The sequence below is a fragment of the Bubalus bubalis genome, chromosome 24, assembly GCF_019923935.1.
Source record: "Bubalus bubalis isolate 160015118507 breed Murrah chromosome 24, NDDB_SH_1, whole genome shotgun sequence".
In the NCBI taxonomy this organism is placed as follows: Eukaryota; Metazoa; Chordata; class Mammalia; order Artiodactyla; family Bovidae; genus Bubalus; species Bubalus bubalis.
Genome location: NC_059180.1, coordinates 15,524,233 through 15,544,025, shown reverse-complemented (window position 1 = coordinate 15,544,025; position 19,793 = coordinate 15,524,233). Strand labels below are relative to the sequence as shown.

General features: G+C 44.3%; 1 protein-coding gene across 1 annotated transcript; it reads right to left on the bottom strand.

Moving 5' to 3' along the window:
- Nucleotides 1-12,156: 12,156 nt before the first annotated feature.
- LOC102410234 (zinc finger protein 689) lies at nt 12,157-17,915 on the bottom strand. The gene is made up of 3 exons (XM_006070428.3): nt 17,429-17,915; nt 17,105-17,218; nt 12,157-15,128 (listed from the first exon to the last, which is right to left on the bottom strand). Exons 1-3 carry the CDS (start codon nt 17,631-17,633, stop codon nt 13,945-13,947), a joined length of 1,503 nt encoding a protein of 500 aa, XP_006070490.3. The 5' UTR covers nt 17,634-17,915; the 3' UTR covers nt 12,157-13,944.
- Nucleotides 17,916-19,793: the final 1,878 nt, after the last annotated feature.

The following is a 19,793-nucleotide window of genomic DNA, read 5'->3' as shown; positions in this document are numbered from 1 at the left end:
AAGGGCAAGATTGAGGCGGGTTCTGGAGGTAAGGGAGTGGAGGGAGGCTTATCCCAACGCTGAGCCCTGGTACTCGGGCAGGGCTGGCTCCTTGGGCTGTGGAAATAGGTTCCTAACCTGTATTTGATCTGGCCCATGCTCGAAGGTCTCAGATGTCTCCCCTTTTACAGACACTGAAAGTAAGTGACGGGGCAAGTGACTGCTCAAGGGGCAGCAGAGCTGGATTCCGGAGTCCTTAGGTTGAACTTAATTTCAGCCAAGTGCTTAGGATAGCGCCTTGCACAAAGTAAGTACTCAATAAATAGGAGCTTATAGTTGTTATTGTAATTATAACACTAACTGGACAGGCCTCGAACTGAAAGCCTGTATTCAAATTACAGCTCATAAATGATTAATAACACTGGGGAATGAAGCAGACCATCTCTTAAAAATTTTGTTCAGTTTCATATCAAGTTTGTGGAGGACACACCAAAACTACAACCACATATAGAACCGCCGTCTCTGAGAACTGACCTGAAGAGTAAGCCTCCTTCAGCAAAGGGCTAGAAACTATAAAAAAGAAAGATTTAGAACTTTTGAATTCATTTACTGACACCAAAATACACTAGTGGAAACCAGCAGGAAGTCAGAGAAGGGAAAAAAACAGACCGGTGATCTGGGTGACAAGGGTATTAAAAGTCACTCAATCAGAACAACAAAAAGGAAAGAGAATAAAACAAACAAACAAAAAAAAAAAACAAAAACAGGGCCCATGAGGTGTCCCAGCTGCTCCGGCAGGGGAAGGAGCAGCCATGGGCAGGCAGACCAGCTTCCAGACTCCTCTCCCCACTCCCAGCACGTGCCCACTCTGCTGCCAGGGTGCCCCAGAGGAAGGTCAGCTGCTCATCGGGGGTGTGGAAGGAGGAGCCGAAGAGGAGACCTGGGAGGTTGTCAACTAAATCTACTCCTGCCAAAGTGGAAACAAAGCCAAAAAAGGCAACAGGAAAGGATGAATCTTCAGATACAAAAGGGAAAAAGGGAGCAAAGGGAAAACAGGTGGAAATGGCCACCCAAAAGACTAAAGATTTACCTGCATCAAATGGAGAGACTGAAAACAAGGAAAGAAAGAAGTTACGTGTGATTAATATCACACACCCTAGTCTATCAGTGGTCCCTGTCTACCTTCTCATACAATCCAGAGGAGTATTTTTATCAATTATTTTGTAAATGCAAAGTTTTTTAGTAGCTCTAGTAGTATTTTTAAGAAAGTAGAAATCCTACTTCATTTTTAAAGTGCAAGCACTTTTTTTTTAATTGGAGCTTAGTTGATTTACACTGTTGTGTTAGTTTCAGGTGCACAGCAAAGTGACTTAGGTATACATATATCCGCTCTTTTTTTAGATTGTTTTCCTATATAGGGCTAAACCAGAGTATTGAGTGGCGTTCCCTGTACCATACTGTATACTGTGATATTTATTTGATACATAGTATGTCTTTGTCAATCCCAGTTTATCCCTCCCTCCCCCCAACCCCTAATCATAAGGTTGTTTTCTACATCTGTGACTCTATTTCTGTTTTGTAAGTTTATTTGTACCATTTTTTAAGATTCCACATATAAGTGACATCATATATTTGTCTTTTTTTGACATTACTCAGTTTGACAATCTCTAGGTCCATCCATGTTGCTGCTATAAAATAATTTTTATTTAAAAGTTGAAATTATTTGCTGGTTTTTTTTTTTTTTTCAGTACAACCAGAAAATACTATTATATTGAATTTGGGAAGCATATTAAATGGCAATTTGGAGTCAGTAGTGCATTTAATGTCTTCAGTTCAGTTCAGTTGCTCAGTCGTGTCTGACTCTGCGACCCCATGAATCGCCACACGCCAGGCCTCCCTGTCCATCACCAACTCCCGGAGTTCACTCAGACTCACGTCCATCGAGTCAGTAAACGCTATTTTTCTTTTTTTTTTTTGGCTGTGACACACAGCATGAAGGATCTTAGTTCCCTGACTAGGGATCAAACCCATGCCCCCTGTGTTGGGAGCATGGAGTCTTAGCCACTGGACTGCCAGGACAGTCTCATTGAACACTTTAAATTTCTTCTCTTTCCCTGTTGTTTTTGAGTAGAATTGTTTCCCAAAGCAAACCACTCCTTGATCTTGGCTCTCGGGTCAGAATTTTGTGCACTCTATAACATCTTGGGTCATGGTAGTATAATTTTCCTAGTAACTTTGTTATGTGCTATGAACACTTGAAAAACTTGAGTATGTATTGTATATGATACTAAATTGTGAATTAGTGGGACTTATGATGGACAGGGAGGCCTGGCGATTCATGGGGTCACAAAGAGTCGGACACGACTGAGCGACTGAACTGAACTGATGATGTGACAACATATCAACATTTGAAGATATTGGTAGGTGTATCCTGTTAAGTAATTTTCTATTGTATGTATGTACCACATCTATTCTACCCAGCCCGCTGTCAATGGACATTAGGTTGCTTCCTCTGCTTCCATGTCTTAGCTGTTGTAAACAGTGCTGCAGTGAACATTGCAGTGCATGTATCTTTTCAGATCATGTTTTTCTCTGGAGATATGCCCATGAGTGGGATTGCAGGGTCATATGGTAGCTCTGTTTTTAGTTTTTTAAGGAACCTCCATACTGTTCTCCATAGTGGCTATACCAATTTACATCCCCACCAACAGGGTAGGAGGGTTCCCTTCTCTCCACACCCTCTCCAGTATTTATTGTTTGTGGCTTTTTTGATGATAGCCATTCTGGCTGATGTGAGGGGATAACCTCATTGTAGTTTTGATTTGCATTTCTCTAATAATTAGCAATGTTGAGCATCTTTTCATGTGCCTGTTGCCCATCTGTATGTCATCTTTGGAGAAATATCTACTTAGGTCTTCTGCCCATTTTTTGAGTGGGTTGTTCGTTTTAACTGTTAGATGTCATGAGATGTTTGTAAATTTTGGAGACTAATCCCTTATTGGTCATATAGGTGCTCATAGTAGTCTTTTAGGATCCTTGGTATTTCTGTGGAGTCAGTTGTAACTTCTTTTTCATTTCTAATTTCACTGATTTGAGTTCTCTCTCTTTTTTTTCTTGGTGAGTCTGGCTAAAGGTTTATCAATTTTGTTTATCATTTCAGAGAACCAGCTTTTAGTTTCATTGATCTTTGCAGTTGTTTTCTTGGTCTCTCATTAATTTCTGCTTTGATCTTTTTTATTTCTTTCCTTCTACTAACTTTAGGTTTTGTTTTTTCTTCTTTTTCTAGTTGTTTTAGGTGTAAGGTTATTTGAAATTTCTCTTTGTTTCTTGAAGTAAGGTCATATTGCTGTAAACCTTCCTCTTAGAACAGCTTTGGCTGCATCCCATAGGTTCTGGACCCCTGTACTTTAATTTTCATTTATCTCTAGGTCTTTATTTCCTTTTTGATTTCTTCAGTGAAATCTATTGATTGTTTAGTGGCATATTGCTTAGCCACGGTGTGCTTGTGCTTTAGAGTTTTTTTCTTGTAGTTTATATCTAATCTCATAGCATTGCGATCAGAAAAGATGCTTGGTATGATTTCAGTTTTCTTAAATTTACCAAAGCTCGCCTTGTGGTGCACCATGTGGTCAGTCCTGGAGAATGTTTCGTGTGCACTTGGGAAGAATGTGTAGACTGCTGCTTTTGGATGAAATGCTCTTTAAATGTCATTTAAGTCCAGCTCTTCTAAAATGTCACATAAGGCCTGTGTTTCCTCATTCATTTTTTGTCTGGATGATCTGTCCATTGGTGAAAGTGGGGTAGTCAAGTCCCCTACTATTATTGTGTTACTGTCGAGTTCTCCCTTTGTGGTTGTTAGTATTTGCCTTACACACTGAGGTGCTCCTTTGTTGGGTGCGTGTGTGCGTGCGTGCTCAGTCGCTTTGGTTGTGTCAGACTCTTTGCGATCCTATTGACTGTGACCTGCCAGGCTCCTCTGTCCATGGGATTCTCCAGGTGAGGATGCTGGAGTGAGTTATCATGCCCTCCTCCACGGAATCTTCCTGACCCAGGGATCAAACCCTAATCTCCTGTGTCTCCTGCATTGGCAGGCAGGTTCTTTACCCACTAAGCCATGTGGGAAACCCATTCAGTTCAGTCACTCAGTCGTGTCCGACTCTTTGCAACCCCATGAACCACAGCATGCAAGGCCTCCCTGTCCATCACCAACCCTCAGAGTTTACCTAAACTCATGTCCATTGAGTCCGTGATGCCATCCAACCATCTCATCCTCTGTCATCCCCTTCTCCTGCCTTCAATCTTTCCCAGCATCAGGGTCTTTTCCAATGAGTCAGCTCTTCGCATCAGGTGGCCAAAGGATTGGCATTTCAACATCAGTCCAATGAACACTCAGGACTGATCTCCTTTAGGATGGACTGGTTGGATCTCCTTGCAGTCCCAGGGACTCTCAAGAGTCTTCTCCAACACCATAGTTCAAAAATATCAATTCTTCAGTGCTCAGCTTTCTTTATGGTCCAACTCTCACATCCATACATGACTGCTGGAAAACCCATAGCTTTGACTAGACAGACCTTTGTTGGCAAAGTAATATCTCTGCTTTTTAATATGCTGTCTAAGTTGGTCATAACTTTCCTTCCAAGGAGTAAGCGTCTTTTAATTTCATGGCTGCAGTCACCATCTGCAGTGATTTTGGAGCCCCCCAAAATAAAGTCTGACACTGTTTCCACTGTTTCCCCATCTATTTGTCATGAAGTGATGGGACAAGATGCCATGATCTTCGTTTTCTGAATGTTGAGCTTTAAGCCAACTTTTTCACTCTCCTCTTCCACTCTCATCAAAAGGCTCTTTAGTTCCTCTTCACTTTCTGCCATAAGGGTGGTGTCATCTGTATATCTGAGGTTACTGATATTTCTCCCTGCAATCTTGATTCCAGCTTGCGCTTCCTCCAGCCCAGCGTTTCTCATGATGTACTCTGCATATAAGTTAAATAAGCAGGGTGACAATATACAGCCTTGACATACTCCTTTTTTTATTTGGAACCAGTTTGTTGTTCCATGTCCAGTTCTAACTGTTGCTTCTTGACCTGCATACATATTTCTCAAGAGGCAGATCAGGTGGTCTGGTATTCCCATCTCTTTCAGAATTTTCCGGTTTATCGTGATCCACACAGTCAAAGGCTTTGACATAGTCAGTAAAGCATAAATAGATGTTTTTCTGGAACTCTCTTGCTTTTTCGATGAATTCAGCGGAAGTTGGCAATTTGATCTCTGGTTCCTCTGCCTTTTCTAAAACAAGCTTAAACATCTGGAAGTTCACGGTTCATGTATTGCTAAAGCCTGGCTTGGAGAGTTTTGAACTTTAATTTACTAGCGTGTGAGATGAGTGTAATTGTGCGGTAGTTTGAGCATTCTTGGCATTGCCTTTCTTTGGGATTGGAATGAAAAGTGACCTTTTCCAGTCCTGTGGCCACTGCCGAGTTTTCCAAATTTGCTGGCATATTGAGTGCAGCACTTTCACAGCATCATCTTTTAGGATTTGAAGTAGCTCAACTGGAATTCCATAACTGGAATTCTATCACCTCCACTAGCTTTGTTCGTAGTGATGCTTTCTAAGGCCCACTTGACTTCACATTCCAGGATGTCTGGCTCTAGGTCAGTGATCACACCATCGTGATTATCTAGGTCGTGAAGATTCTTCTTTGTACAGTTTTCTGTGTATTCTTGCCACCTCTTCTTAATATCTTCTGCTTCTGTTAGGTCCATACTATTTCTGTCCTTTATTGAGCCCATCTTTGCATGAAATGTTCCCTTGGTATCTCTAATTTTCTTGACGAGATCTCTAGTCTTTCCCATTCTGTTGTTTTCCTCTATTTCTTTGCATTGATCGCTGAGGAAGGCTTTCTTATCTCTCCTTGCTATTCTTTGGAACTCTGCATTCAAATGGGTGTATCTTTCCTTTTCTCCTTTGTTTTTCACTTCTATTCTCTTCTCAGCTATTTGTAAGGCCTCCTCAGACAGCCATTTTGCTTTTTTGCATTTCTTTTTCTTGGGGATGGTCTTGATCCCTGTCTCCTGCACAATGTCATGAACCTCCGTCCATAGCCGTGTTGGTGCATATATAATTGTTATATCTTCTTTCTGGATTGAACTCTTGATCATTACATGTAGTGTTGTTATTCCTCTTGAAATCTTAAGAAATCTAAGTGATAAAAGCAATCCTATCTTTAAAATTAATGCGAGAATGTTGTTCATCAAAATTTGATTAGTTTTAGGTTATATTTATCATTTTTGCAGTATCATTGGGTTGTATGTTTCATGGAACATAAGGATGGAAGGAGCCTTAATGGTTTTTTTAGTGTAATTGTGCTTCTGCTTTGCTCTTTTTTTTACCATTGTTGATGAGGTACGGTTTTTCCCCTTGGTGGAGATAGTTTAGTACTTCAGTTATAGTATATTGTGCATGTAGTGTATTGTTTATATTATATATCATCAGTAAATGTATACGTGTAAGTACACTATGATAATAGGGTTTTACAGTTATTGTATCTTGTCATTTATGGCAAATCATGTTCCAAGGTGACTCATTTGCTGCTGCTTCCTAGGTCAGGAACACTCTTACTGGAGATGGCATTTTTCTTGTGACAAAATGAGAGCAAGTCATTTTATGAGCTCAATGCATTAAATTCCATTCAATGAACATTTTTTGCATAGTGGCAAATTTGGATGTGGCATTTCTTCTATAAATGTCAAGGGTTAGATATTAGTAAACTCCCCTGATAGGAATATTTGTGTTAGAGAAACTTAAGAGTGGATAGAGTGTAGAGGGGGCTTCCCAGATAGCTCAGTTGGTAAAGAATCCGCCTGCAATGCAGAAGACCCTGGTTCAATTCCTGGGTCGGGAAGATCCCCTGGAGAAGTGATAGGCTACCCACTCCAGTATTCCCGCCTGGAGAACCCCCACGGACAGAGGAACCATGGGGTTGCAAAGAATCAGACACAGCTGAGCGACTAAGCACATCCTGTTAAGGAAAACTTGCCTCTAAATTTCAAGCTGGAAAGTCACTGGAATACTGTTCAGAAAAGAATCACAACTAAATGATTTTTTTAGATTTTTAGTATGTACCTTAAGAATTGTGTACAAATTGAAACATCTGTGCGCTGATCCTCAAAACAACCAGTAAAATCTCAATTATAGAAGAAAAGGAAACAAAACAAAAATGAGGATAGTTTAAGGGACCATTGAGGGAACATCAAGCAGATGAACATTCGCATTAGAGAGGTCCCTGAAGGAGAGAGAAAGAAGGGACAGAAAACCTATTTGAAGAGATAATGGCTTAAAACTTGCCTAGTTTGGCAAAGAAACCAGACAACCAGGTCCAGAAAGCAGTGAGTCCCAAACACAATGTCCCCAAAGAGACCCACACCAAGACACAGTTAAAATGTCAGAAGATCCCATATGCCTCATGGCCAAAAAACCAGAGTATAAACAACAGAAGTGGGCTTCCTGGTGGCTCAGTGTAAAGAATCCACCTTCCAATGCAAGAGTCACAGGTTTGGTCCCTGGGCCAGGAAGATCCCACATACCTTGGAGCAACTGAGCCCACAACTATTCGGCTTGTGCTCCAGAGCCCGGGAGCTGCAACTCCTGGAGCCCGTGTGCCCTGAAACCTGTGCTCCGCAACAAGGGAGGCCACTCCAATGAGAGATCTGAGCACGGCAACTAGAGGGTGGCGCCTATACTCCACAACTAGAGAAATTCCACAGAGCATGGAAGACCCAGCATAGTCCCCTGCTAAAGAATTGTGATAGAGGGTTATCTTTTTTGTTTCTAGGGTGCTGACAGATTAATTCCTGTTTTAAGTGCTGGTTACTCAGATGTATTCAGTTTGTGAAAACTGAGCTGTACACTTGTGATATGTGAACTTATTTGTATGTGTATTATGCTTCAGTTTTTTAGCAAAAAAATCTCTAGTGTTTTTCCCATCCCTTGAGGCAACATCTATAACCAGTTTCTTGTGTCCTTCCTGAGTTATTTTAAGCATATAAAAGCTTACATCTTTTTTTTTCACAAGTACCATATGAATCGCACTTCACTGCTTTTTTTCCCCCTTTCACTTTATATCTCTTGTGTAGTGCTCAATTTCAGCATGTATGCTGCTGCTGCTGCTAAGTCGCTTCAGTCGTGTCCGACTCTGTGCGACCCCATAGATGGCAGCCCACCAGGCTCCCCCGTCCTTGGGATTCTCCAGGCAAGAACACTGGAGTGGGTTGCCATTTCCTTCTCCAATGCAGGGAAGTGAAAAGTGAAAGTGAAGTCGCTCAGTCGTGTCCGACTCGAGCAACCCCATGGACTGCAGCCCACCAGGCTCCTCTGTCCATGGGATTTTCCAGGCAAAAGTACTGGAGTGGAGTGCCATTGCCTTCTCCTCAGCACGTATAGTTCTGCTTTTTTTTAATGGGTCTGGGAGCATCCTCCTAGCTCTGAATTCAAAAATTGGAGGTCTAAAAGAGAAGCAGTTCTCAAAGACATCATGCTGAATGACAGAAGCCTTAGACAAAAGAATACATGTTCTGTGATACCAACTATATGAAGTTTAATATAATGGAAAATGAATGTATGGTTGGGACAAAATTAGAACAGTAGTTGTCTCTGGTGGGGTGTGGTTGGGATTGACTAAGTAAGGGCCTGAGGGAAATTTCTAGGATGGTAATGTTCTGTGTCTTGATAGGGGGTTGGGTTAGACAGATGGGTGCATTTGTCAACATTCAGCAAAATACACTTAAAATTTGTGCATTTTATGTAAGTTTGACTCAAAAATATGTAAAACAGATACTGAGCTCTAGTTGATGACATGCATGCTGAAATGTTTAGGGGCGAAGTGTACTGATGATGACAATGTCTTTGAAATGCATCAGAAAATAAAGTGGACTGGCAGAAAGATAGGTAGTTATGTGATAAAGAATAGTAAAGAATAGAATAGTAAAATGCTAATGGGTAGAAAATAGGTGATGAGTATATGGGTGTTCACTGAAAATTCTAAAAGTAAAATGTTGGGAGGAAAAGAAAAAGAGAAGCAAGCTGGGTATTGCCTGGACAAAACATGATTAACCATTTTAAAGTGTACAGTCAGGCAGCATTTAGTGCATTCACAATGTTGTATAACCACCACGTCTCTAGTTTCAAAGCTTCATCACCATCGAGACTGTGATTCAGGGTTACATTTATTCCTAAGTATTCTTTTTGTGCTATTGTAAATGGAGTTATCTTTTTGGATTGTTCATTGCAACTGATTTTTGTGTGTTGATTTTGTATCTTGAAACTTTGCTGAATTCATTTATTAGCTCTTACTGTGTGTAATCTTTAGGGTTTTCTAGATATAAGATCATGTTGTCAGTGAATGGAGATAATTTTACTTCTTCCTAATTTGAATGCCTATTTCTTCTTCTTGCCTACTTGCTTTGCCTGGAACCTCTAATATAATATTGACTAGAAGTGGCAAAAACAGACATTGTTCCTAATTCCAGGGGAAAAACTTTTAGTCTTTGACCCCTGAGTATGTTATTAGCCGTGGGTTTTTCAGGTATGGTTTTTATCATAGTGAGTTTCCTTCTGTTTCTTGTTAAGTGTTTTTATTGTGAAAAGATGTGGAATTTTGTCATTCTTTTATTGCATTAATTGAGATGATTTGGGGTTTTTTTCCTTCATTCTATTAAGGTGACATATCACATTGATTAATTTTTGTCTGTTGACACATTCTCAAATTCCAGGAATAAAACCCACTTGGTCATGGTATATAAAACTTTTAGTGTACTGCTTTGGTTTGCTTGTATTTTGTTCAAGATTTCTATGTCAATAGTCACAAAGGATATTTGTAATTTTTTTGTAGTGTCTTTGCCTGTCTTTGGTATCAGTGTAAAAGTTTTTAAAATATATGCTGGATGCAAATTCCATTTCAGATCTGTGATTTGCAAATACTTTCTCCCAGTCTATGGATTTTCAGTCTTCAAGATGTCCTTTGAAACACAAAGTGGTTTTTAAAATTTGGGGTTTTTTTGGCTGTGCTGCATGGCTTACGGGATCTTAGTTCCCCAACCAGTGACTGAACCCAGGCCACAGCAGTGAAAGCACTACAGTCCTAACCACTGGACCACCAGGAAACTCCCCCCAAATTTTGATTTTGATGATCAGTTAATCAGTTTTTTCTTTTGTCACTTGTGCTTTTGGTGTCATAGCTTAGTAACCATTTCCTAATCCAGAATCACAAACATACTTATGTCTCCTTCAAAGTTTTATAGCTTTTACGTTTAGTTCTGGGGTTCATTTTGAGTTAATTTTTGTATATGATTAGAGGTCCAACTTCTTTCTTATGATGTCCCCGGACCATTTGTTGAAAAGATTGAGACTTGAATTGTCTTGGCACCTTTGTTGCAAATCAATTAATCATAACTATTAGGGTTAATTTCTGGAAGAACATTTTTTCTTATTTAATAAAATTTCTCTCATTTGGATCTCTTAAGAATTAGAACCCTGAAAATTCTAGTTACTTTCCTTCTCCCATGCCCAGCCACCCTGGTAAACGGGTGCAGGTATATTTGGTAAAGAGTAGGAAGACTTACAGCATGCCTTTGCCAATGTAACAAGGTCCTTCATCACAGGGACCCAACCTCCTATCAAAAGGCTCCAGCTTTGGAACTGACACAAATCTGAGAATTTGTTGAAGACAGGGCCTTGCATTTTTGCATACGCAACAAGATGTGTAGCAACATGAGAGCCCCAAGGAGGAGCAATTCCTAACACTGGCTTTATGGAGTTCTTGTAAGAACTACAGACAGGAATGTATATAAAGTGCTTAACACAGTACACAGCACATCACAGATGCTTAACAAAGTGGCTAGAATACTATGGCAATGGGCCAAAGAATAAACAGAGTGGATACAGTGAATGTAGACTACTGTTTCAAGAAATTTAGCTGAAAACAGATTAGGACAGAGGCCAAGGGAAATTTATTGTTTTTAAAGACAGATTTTAGCATGTTTATAGGTTGGTATGTATGTTCCAGAAAAGAGACTCTGAAACTAGGACTTCCCTGGTGGTCCAGGGGTCAAGACTCCACTCCCAGTGTAGGGGTCCCAGGTTCAATCCCTGGTCAGGGAACTAGAGCCTGCATGCACAACTAAAACCTGGTATAGCCAAATAAATAATGAATTTTTTTTTTAAGGTATGTTTGTACCTTAATAAAAAAACAAGACTCTGAAAATGTAAAACTTAAGAGAATAATAGATGGAGCAAAGTCCATGAGGGGGCAGAAGTAGAGGAAATCCAGGCATACCTGTATTGGGAAGCACTGTATGAGGGGCCTCCCCTGACAGCAAGTAAGAACAAGTGATCACACAGAACTTTTGGAGTGACAATAGAGTGGAATGTTACAGGAATTCTTATTTGACACCCTGTTTTCTTAGTGAAAGAGAAGGCAGTCAGTGGTTTGGGACCTATGAAAGACAATAATGTTGAAAGTTCAGCTGAGGATGGAGTGGAAAGGCTGGCTCCTCTCAGCAGCATTGTAATTGTCTTCCTTCATAGCCCACACACAGGCATAAAGACAGATGGGAGATAGATCCATAATGGCATTGTAGATTAGTTCATTCTTTTGGTCACAAGTAACAAACTCTTAACTACCAGAAGCAGAAGAAAGAATTACTTGGAAGAATACTGGGATCAACAACTGACTACAGGGACTTCCCTGACGGTCCAGTGATTAAGAATCCAGGCTTCCACTGCAAGGGTCATAGGTTCAGTTCCTGGTCAGGGAACTAAGATCCCGCAAGCGATATGGCACAGCCAAAAACAAAAGCTCTCCCCCTGGCTACAGCTGGTTGAAGATCAACCAGCTGAAGTTGGGATCCTGGGACTGATGAGGTAAACCTAAGAACTTGTCTCATCTCAGCCCTCTACAGACCACATACTGGGATTGCCTACCAACAGCTCTGAAATTTTATGAGTTACAATTGAGGTCCAAAGAAATTTCTAAAATTCCTAGGAAAGGAAATAGTTGGGTTAGCCTGGTGATAAAAGTAGGTAAAAGAATCAGTTCTACAACAGAAGGCGAAGCAGAATTCTAATAGGTCTCTGCTAGGGAAGGGCAAGGTTTCCATCAGAACTATAAAAATGTCTCTTCAGTCAAGGAACTAGATTTATATTTTATAAACAATAATTCCACAAGGAACATAGTCACTCATCAGACATTTTAATGAATCCCAATCTGATACACCTCTGCTTTGGGGGTAGCCCATCAATCCAAGAAGAAACAGTTACAATTCAACTTGCTAAAAACCAGAACAGAGGTAATTACAAACACTCTGCCCCAGCCACACATCCCTGGGGCTGATGGCAGAAGAAATGAGGGAAGAAGCAATGGGCAGGAGGATGACCAACTCCAAGGTTGGACTATACATCATGTTTGGAAATTCCAATTTGGTGCAGCTCCCCAAGGCCAAGTGGTAGGCCTTGTTTATTTAATTCAGTAAAGTTTTACTGAGTAAATACTTAGGGATGGGTGCCATGAAGGCATATCAAAGGTTAAAACATGTTGCTGCTGCCATATGGAGCTTCTGTGAGGGAGGCAGGGATGAACATAACTTGATGACTAGACTTCTGCTTCATATTCAATTACCTAACTTTCTAACTTCCCTGAATGGCCTCGCCTCATTTCATGAAAGATGCTGACAGAGGAATCAAAAGAAGGTTCTGTACTAGTGTCTCCTTATTCTCATGAGACTTAGGGAGGAGTGAGACCCAATTCCCAAGAAATTCAAATCCATCAGATAAAGTACAAGCTGGTCCTGGTTTTACTTCTTGCTGCTAGACCACAGTTCCCCCACCCTGCTCTTCCTTAAAATCAGTCTCCCAAAGCTCACTGTGCTTATGTCCCAGACCTACCTCGAACCAAACTTCCAAACGCAGGATGCAGAAGACTTAGCTTCACAGCATGTGGTTTAAAAAGAAAAAGCTTAGATATATAGGTGTCTGCAACCCAATAAAGCCCTGGTACACTGTCACCACCTCCAAATCCAGTACAATCTAGACCTCTTCAAACAAGTACAGACCAAGGGGGTATAGTGCACACTATGATGCTGGCTTGTTTTGTATGACTTTTTTAAAAAGACATCGAAAAACCAGCACCTGCCTGGGGAGAGATCACGTGTGGGAACTGAAAGCCTGTCTTTTAGGAAAGATTGACCAAATTAATGCTATTTAACCTGAAAACAGGGAGGCCTGGCGTGCTGCGATTCATGGGGTTGCAAAGAGTCAGACACGACTGAGCGACTGAACTGAACCTGAAAACATGGAAACGTATCTGTGATTAAGTTTTCTGAAGGGCTGCCACGTAGATCAAGTTTTAAACATATTCTGGGCAAGGCTTCCAGGGAAGGACAATGTAGTACTTAAGGCCCTTCTAAAGGTCAGAGCTATGCCACAGTGAAAGGACCCACCTTGTGAGGTAGAGAGCTGCATTAAGGGAGGTTTTAAAGGGCAGATCACTTGGCAGGAATACTGTCAAAAGGAGGCTAAACCAAGTTTGTTTCAAACCTAGCAAGGAAGAAGAGGCAGAGGAGGGGGAAGATCTTGCACCCCATGAATGGGATCCTCCTGACTGCATGCACAAACTAGAAAACACAGCCCCTAAATTAGATGGGGAGAACCTTTAGCCTGATACCCCACACACAACAAGTCCTTTAGGACAGGGCACGTTGAAAAATTTTTACCGCATAATGTCCCCTCTTGTCACTGAGGCTGTCTGTTCTAGACGCAGGTATTAAGGCAGCCAGCATGGTAGAATACACTAAACTTCAGCTCTGTGTAGCAACAGGGTTTTAGTTCTGACTCTGACCTGTATGATCAGGGGGCTCCTTCCCTTTTCTGGGCCCCCTCCATGAAGTGAAATGAACTTACACAGTCCCTCCCCTTCTAAAGGGCCTGGCCTTTCTGGCTAGGCGCCCCTATGGCAGATCTAGGGCCACAGTTCTGGACGCCGGGGATACACTTGTGGACCGCCAGAGACCACCTCTGGCGGAAGCAGCGGCCACACTCCAGGCAAGGGAAGGGCTTCTCCCCTGTGTGCAGGAGCTGATGCTGAGCCAAGTGGCTCCACTGGGCAAAGCGCTTGGAGCACAGGTCGCAGGCGTAGGGCCGTTCGCCCGAGTGGACGCGCCGGTGACTGGCCAGCAGTGAGGGGTAGGCGAATCGGCGACCACAGTCATCACACGCGTGCAACTTCTCCTTCTCCTTCGTGTGAGTGCTGCGGTGGATGGCGAGGGAGCCGCTCCGTCGGAAGGCGCGGCCGCAGTCCGGGCAGGGGTACGGCTTCTCTCCCGTGTGCAAGAGCTGGTGCTGGAGCAGCGTGCTGCGCTGCGAGAAGCGGGCTTCGCAGTGCTCACAGGCGTAGGGACGTTCCCCAGAGTGTACCCGCTGGTGACTGACCAGGCGAGAGGACGACGAGAAGCGCCGCTCGCAGTCCGGGCATGGGTAGGGCTTCTCGCCCGTGTGGATGCGCTGGTGGATGACCAGGGCGGTGCGCTGGCGGAAGCGCCGGTTGCATTCCAGGCAGGGGTAGGGCTTCTCTCCGGTGTGTGTGCGCTGGTGGATGGCGAGCAGGGAGGGGTAGGCGAAGCGACGCCCGCAGCTGGGGCACTGGTGGGGTTTTTCACCCGTGTGCGTGGTCCGGTGATTGGCCAAGGACCGACTCCTCCGGAAGCAGCGGCCGCAGTCAGGACAGTGGTAGGGCTTCTCGCCTGTGTGGATGACCTGGTGCTGGGAGAGGTTCTTGCGCTGGGAGAACCGCTTGCCACACTGGTCACAAACGTAGGGACACTCCCCAGAGTGTGCCCGCCGATGACTGACCAGCAGGGACGGGTAGGAAAAGCGGCGTCCACAGTCTGGGCAAGGGTAAGGCTTTTTCAGATTCTGGGCACACTTGTGCCTCTGCAGGGCTGGGTGATCGGGAAAGGTACAACCACAGTCAGGGCAGATGGGACTTCCTGAGGTCTGCCGGGGAATCAGGCGGGGTTTGCTGGGCCGCCGGCCACGCTTCCCCTTTCGGGGCGCCTCCTTAGGTGGGAATACTTCCTTCTCTTCATTCTTCTTTCTGGTTTCTATATGGACACAAAGGAGAAATTAACAAATACTGGGCTTCTACTCTTTCCTATTAGTGTTACAGGTTATAAAACAATCAGACTCAACGCCATCTTCAAGGAGTGTCAGTGACACAGACAACCAACTAAGTGAGACATACTGCTCCAGAATATGGAGGGTATTACCGAAGCCCCTAATCCAGCTTGGAGAAGTCAGGGAAGGTTTCTTGGAAAGATTAAGCTGACTATAAAAACTAAAACATTTTTGAAGAGGTTAAATTTAAGGCAGGAAATGAAAACAAGTGAGGTATGATCTGGCAGTAACTAGGTCATAAGGCCCTCTAAGTCCATGCTTCTCAAATTATATTGTGATCCTAATCATTTGGAGGGTTTAATGAAACACATTAGGGCTTCACAGGTGACACAGTGGTAAAGCTGCCTGCTAATGCAGGAAATTCAGGAGATGAGGGTTCAATTCCCAGGTTGGGAAGAATCCCTTAGAGGAGGAAATGGCAACTGAATCCAGTATTCTTGTCTGGAGGATCCCATGGACAGAGTAGCTTTGTGGGCTACAGTCCATGGAGTCGCAGAGTTGGACATGACTCAGCGACTGAGCATGCAGGCATGAAAGAGACTGCTGGGCCCTACTCCCAATTTGGGATTCAGCAGGTCTAAGGTGGGGCCTGGGATTCTCCATTTTCTAATACACTCCCAAGTGATGCTGCTGCTGCTGGTGGTTGTCTGAGACCACACTCTGAGAACCAAACCTAAATATACAGCCAAATCAACTGGGGCTATTGAAAATACACACACACATACACATCTATATGAGTATATGAATAGTTCTGGGATAGGGTCCAGAAATGGGTATTTTCACCAAATTCCCCAATTGACTTACATATAACTGCTAACCATTTGACAACTGCCTTGGCAAAAACTGAAAAGTTGTTTTTTTTTTTTTTAAACTGAAAAGTTTTAAGCAAGGAAGTATGTCAGAACTTAGCAAAATCCCTGCTCTTAGAGAACCTGGCAAAGAAACTCCAGCCCAGAGTTGCATCTGCCCCTGTAGGTGGATCTGGGCTCCTTCTACCTGAATGGCCTTAATCAGAGCCTTGCTTCATCCTGAGGGCTAAAGAATCCTGCACTGATCGGGGTCACTTGGCCAGAAGGGCAAAAAGAGGCCAGTGCACGCCAGACCACTCTTCCCCATTGGATCCTTTCAATCCAAACCTGGAAAACTCAGAGCTATAGGCTCTCTCAGCGTTAGCTGCTCAGTCCTGTCTGACCCTGCAACTCCATGAACCACGGTCCACCAGGCTCTTCTGTCCAGATTTCTCCAAGCAAAAATACTGGAGTGGGGTGCCATGCCCTTCTCCAGGGAATCTTCCTGACCCAGGGATTGAACCTGGGTCTCCTGCATTGCAGGCAGATTCTTTACCTTCAGAGCTTCCAGGGAAGCCCTATAAGCTCTCTTGGAGCCCAATTTAAAACAGGCTGGAGGCAGAATCCTGGGAAGGAGGCAAGAGTGTGGTGGAGGTGGAGGTTTAGTTGCTCAGTCATGTCTGACTCTTTGCAACTCCATGGACCGTAGCAAACCAGGCTCCTATGTCCATAGGATTCTCCAGGCAAGAATACTGGAATGGAGAGCCATTTCCTTCTCCAGGTGATCTTCCTGACCCAGGGATCCAACCAGGGTCTCCTGCATTGGCAGGTGGGTTCTTTACCACTGAGCCACCTGAGAAGCCCCAAGAGGGTGGTAACTCTTTTTAAAAGTTCACTGATCCATTTACACAACAGACAACTGCATGTGGTCAGTTTAGACATTGACAACAGGAATTGGACACCATCAAAGAGACAAAAACCCTGAAGTTGTGAAAATAAATACAGTAAATAGAGCATTCCAGATGGGGTCATAGCTACCACCCCTCGGCACCGAAAAACTCTGGACTGAGTCATCATTAGAGGCTGCAAGCCCTCCAGAGGCATTTTTCACTCACTTCTTTGGACTGCTACCCCTTTTGGGCACTCCTGTGGATCCAGGGCAGCCGTTTCCCAATCATCGGTATTTCGTTCCAACCAGGAGATGAGGGCTGGTTTGGGACCTGCGCACCCTGGGGGAAGGAGAACCAGTCAGGCCCAGCTCATACACAATGCTGGGTAGATTGATTTACCCGGTGGCATCATCTGCCCAGCCCCCGTCCTCCTCCCCTGACACAACCTGGTCGCAGGCCAGGACCCTGGACCTCTAGACTCCCTGCCTCCTCCCACCCCCAGCTCCTCCATCCCTTCGGGCCGCGGAAGCAGATTGGGCCGGGCCTCACCGAGCGCGCCCAGGTGGCCGTAGGTCTCCTGCATCACGTCCCGGTATAGGGCCCTCTGCGCGGGCCGCAGACACCCCCATTCCTCCCGGGAGAAGTACAAGGCCACGTCCCCGAACTTCACCGCCCTCGGTCTCCTTCCCCTTCTCCGGCCGGGTCTGGCCTCTCCTGGTCCCCGCGCAGGAAGCGGAGCCGAAGGCCGCGCCATTGGACCCGAGAAGCCGGCACCACGGCCTTGCCCGTCCCAGCGTCGGCCCCTGGGGACTGGAGGGGCCGGGGATTTGGGAGCCCCCGCCAGACCCGTGCGGAGCGTGCTGGGGAGGCCCGGCGGGAACCGGAATCAGCCGCCTGCGGGGCTAACGGAAACCTTTCGCTGTTATTCAGGAAACTCCTGCCCGAACTTGGGTGAAAGGCACCGGAAGATGCCTTCGGGGAAAATGGCGGCGCCGCTACTGCACCGCCTTTGCCTGAAACACAGGCAGCTTCCAGCTATCGATTTTATTGACCGGAGCGCCATGCGGGCTGCCTAACCTCTTTGCCCTCAAGTGTGATGGCGCTGCGATTGGGCTTCACGCCCTTTTCCGCCCCTCCGTTCCACGTGCTCATTGGGCGGCGGCCGAAGATCGAGCATTCTGATTGGGTGATGCCGAAAGCGGCCAGTTTGAACGAAGCCAACGGAAGCGTAAGGGCAGAAAAGCTGGACCCTCGGGTCGGATGAGTGCCAGGAGTCTTGAGGCAGAAAGGGCCGAACCTGTCGGGGGTCAGGAACGGGCCCTATTCCCTAGAGGTGCAGCCCAGCTGAGGGAAGGAAGAATTTCAGCGACGGAGCCACTCTGGCCAACCGGGGGCCGCGATTTCCCTGGGTTGTCTTTCCTGGCTTTCTCTTCCGATAGTGGGTTAGTTCCTTATTGCCCTTTGGGGAAGGGAATTAATGTTAGTGTTTCCTGTGCGCAGGTACCACGCCCAACATATTACACATTGTAACTTATTTTTTGCTACTTCTGTGTGAAGTGATGGTTATCATCCTGGTTTTACCGATGAGGAAAAACTCAGAGGGTACTTGCTAGTAAGCAGAAGGAACAAAGATTTTGTGGTACTGAAGAAAAACGCACCAGCCTAAAACTTGTGAGTTGAATTTTATTCAAGGACCTTAACTGAGGACTATATTCTCTCCGATAGCTCTGAGGAACTGCTCCGAGGAAGGAGCCAGTATATATAACAGATTTTGTTGGAAATATTTTTGGAAATATTTATATTTTGGAAATATATATATATATATATAATTATAAAATCAAAAGATTATTGCTGATCACAAAAAAAAAAAAACCCGACATTTCAAATTAATGATATTGTGCTTTTCTCTGTTGGAAGAGCATCGGAACTTGTTGAAATTGTTCTTTAGATATGCAACTTATTGTATCTATCTAGCCCAGTACCTAAAGAATAGAATGTTTCCTGTATTTTTCCGTCTTGAATTCCCCTCAGGGTGCCCCTTAGGACAGGAGCAGGGGGACTTGGCGGTTTTAGTGGCTGATGGCTTGATGGTGGGCAACATTTGCGGTTTATTCATTCATGCATTATTCATTTATTCATGCTAACATTGTGGCATGAATAGCAGGGTATCTTCCCTTTCCGTAGGGCCCTCTTGGTGGGGGTGGGGGGGTGTAACCCCCCATGCTTGTGAGATCTCAGTTCCCCCATCAGGGATTGAACTCTAGCCACACAAGCGAGAGCCTGGAATTCTAACCCCTTGGCCACCAGGGAACTCCCAATACAGGGCCCACCCCACCCCCCATACAGGGCCCCCTCTTGGTCATAAATTCAAGTAAGGTTTAAGAGGCATTTCATGATCAATTTGTCCCATGGCACCAGGAATTTTCATTCCTAGGTCAGAGGAGGATTTTATTGATCAGCCACCCAATGTGCTATTTTTGGAATAGGACCAGGAAATGTTTTCCCCTGTTGCTTCTTCATACCTAGAGTCACACTGTTACAATTATTTAATATAGAGTTATATATATATGATCAATTGCCTCAAGACATTTAGCCACCATTAATTCTGTTGGAGGCCTGGTTATACATTAGGTAATGCAAGAGGCAACAATCTTATAGATAGGCTATAAGTAATACAGCTAGTAATACTAATAAGATTATAGTACAGCAGAGAGACAGGGCTTCCCTTGTGGCTCTGTCAGGAAAGAATCTGCCTGCAATGAGGGAGACCTGGGTTCGATCCCTGGGATGGGAAGATCCGCTTGAAGAGGGCATGGCAACCCACTCCAGTATTCTTGCCTAGAGAATCCCCATGGACAGAGGAGTCTGATGGGCTGCAGTCCATGGGGTTGCAAAGAATGGAACATGACTGAGC